At 33.9% G+C, this 10,027-nt stretch overlaps 1 protein-coding gene across 26 annotated transcripts in view; it reads left to right on the forward strand.

The window, feature by feature from the left end:
• LOC145297783 (FH1/FH2 domain-containing protein 3-like) overlaps window positions 1–9,816 on the forward strand; it is a 760,653-nt gene extending 750,837 nt beyond the window's left edge. For all 26 annotated transcript variants that reach the window (XM_080144059.1, XM_080144067.1, XM_080144064.1 and 23 more), the window contains one exon: window positions 9,161–9,816. In XM_080144059.1, the coding sequence (XP_080000185.1) occupies window positions 9,161–9,234 (74 nt within the window). In that variant the 3' untranslated portion in view covers window positions 9,235–9,816. The remainder of the gene's footprint in view (window positions 1–9,160) is intronic.
• The last annotated feature ends 211 nt before the right edge of the window (window positions 9,817–10,027 follow it).

The raw sequence follows: 10,027 nt of genomic DNA on the forward strand, positions 1-10,027 counted from the left end.
ATATGCTGTGAAAGTAAAACATACCGCGATGCGTGTCAGGCAAAGACACTGTTTTCTTATTGCACATTGCCACGCTGAAGCTGCAAGAAGCATTTATGTGATGATTGTGATGAATCGATAAAAGAAGGAAAACTTGCCACGCGCAGGTGGAATTCTTGGACTTAATACTGTTTGTCATTGAATTCTTGGACTTAATACTGTTTGTCATTGAATTCTTGGACTTAATACTGTTTGTCATTGAATTCTTGGACTTAATACTGTTTGTCATTAAATTCTTGGACTTAATACTGTTTGTCATTGAATTCTTGGACTTAATACTGTTTGTCATTAAATTCTTGGACTTAATACTGTTTGTCATTGAATTCTTGGACTTAATACTGTTTGTCATTGAATTCTTGGACTAAATACTGTTTGTCATTGAAGGAAATGATGGCTTTGGCATTAGGTATGTCAATCACGATGAAGCTGTATATTGGGAGTATTGACTGCAGTGAGCCACGTTATATCTGTAATTGACCTAAAAAAAATTGGATTTGAAAGATATGGAATAAAAAATTTTACTTTCACCATAACTAATGTTTGTGCAAAATTTAAACAAAATAAATCCAAGGTGTGGTTAATGAGAAAAGTGCGAGCAAGCGAACAGATAAACGATTTTTGAGCAATTTTGCCTTATAATGCCCTCTAGGGGAAGGGGGGGGGTAATCAGAGTTGTCCCAGAAAATCCGTTCTGGCAAAAATTTACTTTTACCATGACTAATGTTTGTGCAAAATTTCACAAAAATCCAAGGCGTGGTTATTGAGAAAAATGCAAACAAACGAATGGATGAACGATTTTGGGGCAATTTTACCTCTTATAATGCCCCCTGGGGGAGGGGGACAACCAGAGTTATCCCAGAAAATCCGTTCTGGCAAAAATTTACTTTTACCATGACTAATGCTTGTGCAAAATTTTTTAAAAAGTCCAAGGAGTGGTTATTGAGAAAAGTGCGAACAGACAAACGAGAATGAATTACTCGGTCCAATTCGACCTTTGTCGGGGGACCAAAACTGCACCTGATGCTTGAAAAGATGCATCCAAAGAACATTGGATATTACATCGACTGAAAGTTGTGAACGTAACAACCAAAATGGGAACAATAGTTTGAATAATCGAAATAATTCAAATTTCGTTGGTTTTATCGTACTAATCTCCACACAGTTTTGTTATTAGTTTTCAACAACACCAGATTTTTTTGATTTTTTTTTTTTACCCATTTTTGAATGATTACATCAATTTTTATCTTATTTTTTTTGTTATAGAAGGGGGGAGGCATCAAAAAAATATTTTGTTTTATTTTATTGTCACGTTTTTATGAAAAAATTTCATTTTCCTTTTGTTTTTATTGTTCAGATTCATTTTTTTATTATTTACTCTCTAGGTGTCCTTACACAGATCATTATCAACGATAACTCATTAGAAGTGTTCCCTAGAATCTGCATGACAACAATTCTACCCAGATTTCCAGCACTCTCTGTCTCTTTTGATAATCATTCTACATTATCACAAAGCCGTTTACCAATGATTTTTCGCTCGCAATATATGTTAGTCTTTTCTAGAATTTGTGTGGCAGTAAGCTTCACCAAGATTAGTGAAGATTTGTTGGGGAGGGGGGACGGGGGTAAGGTCTGCTTCCTTTGTGTTTCCATCTTCATTGACCCTTTAGTCAATCTGTAGTACCAGCCATGAGTGGTGACCACTACATATGTGTGATTTTGATAGAAGAATATCAGATTATTGGATTTCTGGCAATTCCAGTATCCTTGGTCTAACTATTATTATTACAAAACCCCAGAAAAAAAAAAGAAAAAATTTTCCAAAAACAATTATTATAAAATTTAGAGGGGGATATCAGTTTCATATATAAGTTTAATGTAATATGACACCCCCCCCTCCCCTCCTCCAATTCTTTTTGGGGCGGTTAGCTAATTTTTTTATTATTGAACTTAAGTTTGATTGGAAAGGTTATAAAAATACATGTAATTGCCTTTAAAAAAAGAGAAAAAATCACTACCCACCTCCAATAATTATACACAATTCATTTTTCACAGTAAACAAAAAAAAATTTGGTTTACTGCTTGGAAATAGAAGTCGGTGGGGATTGCATTAAATTATCATGCTGAAATGCTTTGTTTACTCTAAGTTCTAAAATAATTGTTTGTTTTAAATTCTTTTTCTTTCTGCCCAGATTTATCAGGAGTTTACAAGTAAAAATAAAATAGAATCTCTCTGGGTTTTTTTTCTTTTTTTTTTTTAGTGGAGATGATTTAACTGAGGGCGTTAATCTACAATGATATCACTAATCTACAATGATATCACAAACAGTTTTATATTTTAAAAAACAACAAAAAATAATTTTAAAACAATTTTAAATGAAATATTTTGCATCGTTTTCTTTATGCATATTTTTTTTTTCAAATATTTATAATTAAGATGTTGTTTCTAAAAGATGCCCTCCTCGCCTCAGGATGTAGGGTGCACCAGACTATTCTATTCCTGGCTTCACCCTACTTTTTCTAATAACAATGAAATAGCTTATCAGTCCAAAATATAACTAAAAAAAAAACATCAACAAAATTGTACTCACTCTAAGAGGGTTCAGCCTGCTTCCTCCAAAAGAAGTTTCTAAGGAAAATTAAATTCACCAGTCACGTGTTAATTCCAGTCAAGTTTTGCAGGGGAAGGGACAGTCGAGATCCTCCTGTATACAGCACCTGGTAATCCTTAATAGCCAGCCATTTGATACTGACCAAGCTCAAAACTTTGTTCGTGTGTCAACATGATTATTGCCGCCGTTAATAGAACTATAGCAAACTTTAAAAAGATACAGTGAGAAGATGGTGATGGTCGTTGAGCATCATTCATTAATTTTGGATGAATCGGATCATTATTGCTGGCGTTCATTTCTCCAATATCTTTCCAGTTAACATTCTTTCTAAAAAGACATGAAGGTTGCCAGCATCCGTAAATGAAAGAAATTTAAATGTAAAGTGAACAGATATCTCCCCGCTTAACACCTTAAGAGTTAGTGTCTCCATAGGCTTGGTCTCTAAGTCACAGTAGCATGTGAAGGTTGCCACCATCCTAATAAAGTAATAATAATAATGATAGTAATAATAATAGTAATGATAATAATAATAGTAACAATAATGATAATAGTAATAATGATAATAGTAATGATAGTAATAACGATAATAATAATAGTAATAATAAAAATAATAATAGTAATAATAATAATAGTAATGATAGTAATAATAGTAATAATAATAATAATAATAGTAATGATAGTAATAATAGTAATAATAATAATGGTAGTAATAATAATAATAATAGTAATGATAGTAATAATAATAATGATAGTAATAATAGTAATAATAATAATAGTAATGATAGTAATAATAATAATAGTAATGATAGTAATAATAGTAATAATAATAATAGTAATGATAGTAATAATAGTAATAATAATAATAGTAATAATAATAATGATAGTAATAATAATATTAATAATAATAATAATAATGATAGTAATAATAATATTAATAATAATAATAATAATAATGATAGTAATAATTGTAGTAATAATAATAATAATGATAGTAATAATAACCTCTTATGCATGTTTTGTTGAACAGCAGGGATAATTCCTGTTTGTTTTTCCTGCAATCCACTTTTTTCTTTTCGGTGTTCCAATGTTCGAACGTTCTATTTGAGTGTAAAAAAGAAATTTGCCATAGTCGCAAACATTTTCAACTTCCATGAGTCGTCTTCACGCAAGTGATGAATTAAAAATTGTGTTTGGTGATTTTATTGAGAAGTCGATTGAAAGCATTTAAACCTGCCTTCCTCCTCCTCCTATTGATGGTCGGGTTGTTCATGCAAATGAGTAGAGCTTCAATTATTATCGTAGATCCCAATGTTAGACGGGTAAAATATTGGTGTTTTTAATAAATATGGTCCTAAGTTCGTTTTTTGGTGGCAGTAATGTACACATCTGACAAACTCGGTACTCCTTATCCTTCTGGCCTTAAAATTATATAAAATATGTATATGTCTCATGCCTGCCTTTGATTTCTAACCAATGCAGCCAGCGTGTTCCATGCGTCAATTTTTCTGAGTATAAAAACGTTTTTGAAAGTCAGAATAGCTGTTCTGTTTTCTGACTTTGTCAGAATTCTCTACGTGTAGTAGGCACAAGAAGATCCAAACCGTGCTTAGAATTGTTAATAACTTGGTGGGTAGGTGTTGGGCATCGCGTGGATAAAAGAAGGCCTAAATATCTAAATGATGTCTCTTTCACGAGTTCGTTTCCTCTGAATATCTCCATCTCTCTCTAGTACGAATAATTTTGTTTTTCTCTCTTTGTTCTGCCACAAATAAAACTTTTTAAACTCAAACCAGCATTCACATGGATCTCAATCTAATCCGCAAATTCAACCGCATCGATGAAACCTGGGTTATCACAGATGCACGCAGGGGGGAAATCAATTTACCTATTACAGTAGCAGTAATGTACACATCTGCCAAATTTATTACCCTTTATCCTCGAGTGGCCTTTGTGCCTCGATAAATGGTTATTTGAAATTCTATAAAATATGTATATGTCTCATGTCTGCCATTATTTGGTTTCTTGCTCCGAGGGCAATTAAAGAGTCTCCGTCAAATATGTAATTACAAAAACAAAACAAAATTGCCTTCTCCTTAGGAGAATTGAGCATCATGGCTTAAAGTTGGCTTGATAAATATGTAAATGAGGTATCTCTCACACACATATTTGATTTCTGTCCTTGTTCTGTTATAAATAAAACTCTTTAAAACCAAACCGACATCCATGTGGCTCTTGATCAACACCCAAAATCAACAAGTGTATGACATTACAGGTTTCTATGTTATTGCTTTTTATAATAGAGCTTTTAGTGAGGTTAATGCAAGAGTGCTCAATACCAAAGTAGAGCAAGATATACTTTTTTTATTTGTTTTGCATTTATAAGCAATATCACCTGAAGAGATCTCTAATTACTTGTAGCTAGCTGACTGAAACATGCTCATGAATGTGTAATGACATAAATGCTTATGTAAAACAAATAAAGTGTATAAATAAATATATATATATATATACTAGCGGGGGTACCCGGCGTTGCCCGAGTGTTTGTTTCCGGGACGGGGGGGGGGAGTTTTAAAAAATGTTATGGTAGGTAAGTAGGAAGGATCAAACCCGGAGTCATGAGTAAAAGTAGGAAAATAAAGTGTGAAAAAAAAAACAAAAAAAAAAACATCTGCAACGTTAACAGTTCGGCCACGAAGAAAAGTCCATTCCAGTTGTTTAGGAAAAAAAAAAAAAAAAAACACTATGGTAGGTCGGCGCGAACGTGAAAATATAATGTGAATTGTCCAGCACCCTAACCACTACGCCACAGAGCACTGCAGCTTAGTTTAGTGATTTTAAATAACTTAACATGATAGAACTACGAAGCCAAACCGGTGTTCTCTTCTCAACTGTTCCTTGTGAACGATCTCCAAACGGTGTTAAGTGGTGGCAGGGGGAGGAGGAATTTTTAAGAGAGAAAATATTTTACCACTTCCATTGATCTTAACCGATTTTGGCCGTGACTTCTCAGCAGAAAAAGTATAGAAATCTAAGATTATCGAGGAATTTGAGAACTAATAAGCCTATAACAAACCTCAGATATTGTTCTGCCGTTTGTGCATAATGTATTTGCATGAAATATCTTGATTTTTAATCCTATTAAGGTCAAAATCCGACGGGAAAAAATGAGTTCATTTTATTTATATAGAGATATATATATGAGAGAGAGTACTGATATGAATCTATACAGGGTGGGACGATAAGTGTTGCCCTAAAGAAAACAACACTACAATTTTATTGCTTTTTATAATAGAGCTTTTAGCGAGGTTACTGCAAGAGTGCTCAATACCAAAGTAGAGCAAGATATTTTTATTTGTTTTGCATTTGCATTTATAAGCAATATCACCTGAAGAGGTCTCTAATTACTTGTAGCTAGCTGACTGAAACATGCTCATGAATGTGTAATGACATATAAATGCTTATGTAAAACAAATAAAGTGTATAAATATATATATATATATATATATATATATATATATATATATATATATATATATATATGAGAGAGAGTACTGATATAAATCTATACAGGGTGGAACGATAAGTGTTGCCCTAAAGAAAACAACACTACAATTTTATTTTTAAACTTTTATTGAAAAAAAATCAATTCAATTCATACAACTTGATTATGTAGAGTAGAACTGACATCTATTCAATGTACTGTCTTCAACCTCTGAACTTCAATCACTGCTTCAATACAGGTCCAGAACTGGAAGCATGTATTTACCACAAGCACCGGCAGGAGCTTGGTGAATACTGGGTGGATGGCTTTGGTGTTATGGTAGGTTATGTTGGTGATGTTCTCGACGTATGACCAAATGAAGTAGTCTGGTGGGTTCAGGTTGGAGAGGAGGAGGGCCAGTGAGAGAAGGGTACAGAATTGTAGTACTCCTTCTAAAGCCAATCCTGGATCTCTTTGGACTTGTGGGCTGGTGCCAAGTCCTGCTGCTGCACCTACGGTCTGGGGGTTCGTGAGAGAAGAGTACAAAGTCGTAGCACCCCTTCTGAAGTCTGGGTCTCTTTGGGCTCGTGAGCTGGTACGGAGTCCTGCCGCCACACCCAGGGTCTGCCAGTGACCACCGGATTGCACTAGGGGATCACCACACTCTTCAGCACATCCAGGTACACTTTAGTGTTGATTTTCAAGCTGACTTCAAAGATGTGAGTGGCATGATGTGTCCCTCACTTGAAATCACACATGAAACCGCTCATCGAACATCATGTCACTTTCAGCCATAATAGAAAAAAGAAAACCGGTTTTCATCAAATGGAAATGGAATCATGTTGTCTTTTCTATGGCAACAACAGCTCCTACCCAGATGTGGTAACAGTACTCTATTTTATGTTGTACTTGGCAACATTCCACCCTGTATACATCCACTATGGTAGCGATATTACATCCACGTGGTTCTTGATCAACACCCAAATTCAACATCGACAAAACCTGGGTTATCACATAAGAAGTATGAGCGTATGATATCATACACCCATTATAGTAGCAATATTGTACGCACCTGAGAAACTCATTAACTCTTCCCCTCGAGTGCCTTTTGTGCCTTGATAAATAATTACTTATTGGTACAAAAAATTTTATGCGTTTACTGTTTGCCATTATGTGATTTCTTGAACTACTGTATTGTTATATCTTTACTTTTCTTATATTTATTTATTTTTGTTTTTACTTGGGAGTCACCATTTATCAAGTTACGAAGGCCACTCGAGGATAAAGGTTAATGAATCTAAAGTGGGAGTGTAGTAATTGTTAATGGTGTAAATTGGGTAGGATTTGATAATTTATGGGGATGGCTCAACAAGAATTTGTTTACATTGGATTTGAAGGCTACCATGTTGTATTCAACCAGAAGCAGGCCAGCAGAGACGTGTTTCACAGGTAGACAGTTCTGGGAAAGAAGCTTTGTTCATGGAATCTGCATTTAGATTTAGGCACAGTTAGAGAGTGGGGGAAAATGCATATCGTGTTTGTAGCTAGTTGAGTTTTTTGTGAAAGTTTGGCAAAGGGGAATAGTAGATTCAAGTTCAGTCGAGTATTTGCCATGAAATTAAAACTAGAGCAGAGAAAGGCTTGCAACATCTCTTCTGTAGGAAAGAGGTTGCAGAAAAGAGAAAATGGCATCACCTACTAGATTTCGAAGCCGGTTTTGAACTTTATCAAGGCTGGATAGGGCGTGCCGAGCAGCTCCTACCCAGATGTAGTAACAGTACTCTATTTTATGTTGTACTTGGCTCTTATACAGATAGAGGATTGCGTTGGAGTGATAGTGATCCAATTATTTTTCCAGCAGTCTTGGCAACAGATTTGATGTATGTGTTCCATTTCAAATTAGGAGTGAAGGTCAGTTTCAGAAGCTTGTCAAGACATGGACCTTCCACACGAAGAGACCCATTCATTTCAATTGGGGCATGATGGGAGCTAAAGTGATTATGATGAAAAGAAAGAAGCTTGATAATCGATGCATTAAAATTAACCAGCCACCTTTTACCCCACGTTTTCAAGATCAAAAGATCTTTATTATTTTCGTATCTTTATTACTTTTGTTTTCTATCCTTGTGCTGCCATAAATAAAACTCGCTAGACCCAAATCGGCATCTGCATGGTTCTCAATCAACACGCAAATTCAATAGCATCGACGAAACCTGGCTTATCACAGGAGATGCAGGAGTACGTAACGTCATACGCCCATAATTGTAAACGGTATCCTACACACCTGATAAATTCCTTGATCCTTATCCTCGAGTGGCTTTCCTGCCTTGATAAATAGTTATTTACTAATAAAAATTTTTTTATTTGTTTCATGTTTGCCATTATCTGATTTCTTGTATTAATTTATCTTTATAATCTTTGTCTTTATAATCTCCATATCTTTGTCATCCTTGTGTTTTTGTCTTTATAATCTTTGTCTTATAATCTGTTTATTATCTTCATATCTTTCTATTTATAATCTTTATCTTATAATCTGTTTATAATCTTCATATCTTTGTCATCCTTGTGTTTTTGTCTTTATAATCTTTGTCTTATAATCTGTTTATTATCTTCATATCTTTCTCTTTATAATCTTTATAATCTTTGTCTTATAATCTGTTTATAATCTTCATATCTTTGTCATCCTTATGTTTTTGTCTTTATAATCTTTATCTTATAATCTGTTTCTTTATTATCTTCATGTCTTTGTCTTTATAATCTTTGTCTTTATAATCTTTGTCTTTATAATCTTTGTCTTTATAATCTTTGTCTTTATAATCTTTGTCTTTATAATCTTTGTCTTTATAATCTTTGTCTTTATAATCTTTGTCTTTATAATCTTTGTCTTTATAATCTTTGTCTTTATAATCTTTGTCTTTATAATCTTCGTCTTTATAATCTTTGTCTTTATAATCTTCCATGCTACATGGTCATTTTACATTGTCATTTTTGCCAATTTGACCAATCGAATCTTTTTATTTTCCTCTTGCAGTGCGTCGAACTCTGAAGGGAGGGCTAGACATGGAAGAGCTTGAAACCATTGCTGCCTATCAGGAAGAAGTTTGAAGTGGTCGCATTGTTTTCTACTTCAGTGCCGAATCCGTCTCTGCTATACTGCTGTCAAATATGCATACCAACTGCACACAAAAAAAAAAAAAGATATCCGCCCATTAACAGACATGTGCACTATGTCGCGCCTCGCATATTTGCTTGGCTTGCCCGGCTGCCTCTGTCTGAACTGTCCGTCTGTGACAGTCTTTCTTACCTTGTCTTTCACCACCACCATTTCTAATTGTGACGAAATACAATTGACGACATCATCTGCCTTCCTGCCTCGGACTTGTGACTGTTATTTATTGTGATGGTCTGTTTTCCCTACTCCCCTTACTCTCAAATAGTCACAGACACATACACACACTCACGCTGTCCGTGACACTCGCTATCTGGCCAGGACTTCTTACGGTTAATGTGATGATATTTTCAAAATAACTTTTGCTCAAAAAAAAAAAAAAATTTTTTTTTTTTTTCAATACAAAGAAAAAAATTTAAATAAAATTTGAGGAAGTACAGCCATAAGTTATAGGGGGGTCAAAAAGGCCCTAAAAAACCAAAAAAAGGCCCTATAAAACCAAAAAAAGGCCCTATAAAGATGCAGTGAACTTTTTTTTTTATAATAGGAAATGAAAACATTTGCTAAACACTAAAAAAAAAAAAGAAAATTAAACGTTTCCGGTTTTTTAAAAAAAGAATTTTTTTTTTTCAATTTGTTACGTAAGTTATGATTGAGAGATAAAACAAACAAAAAAACTCAAATAACAAAGTGCCCTTTCATTTTTAACACTATTTTTTTTTTTTTTTT

Source organism: Euprymna scolopes, chromosome 18 (genome assembly GCF_053919585.1).
Source record: "Euprymna scolopes isolate OS-2025 chromosome 18, ASM5391958v1, whole genome shotgun sequence".
NCBI classification, from domain to species: Eukaryota; Metazoa; Mollusca; class Cephalopoda; order Sepiida; family Sepiolidae; genus Euprymna; species Euprymna scolopes.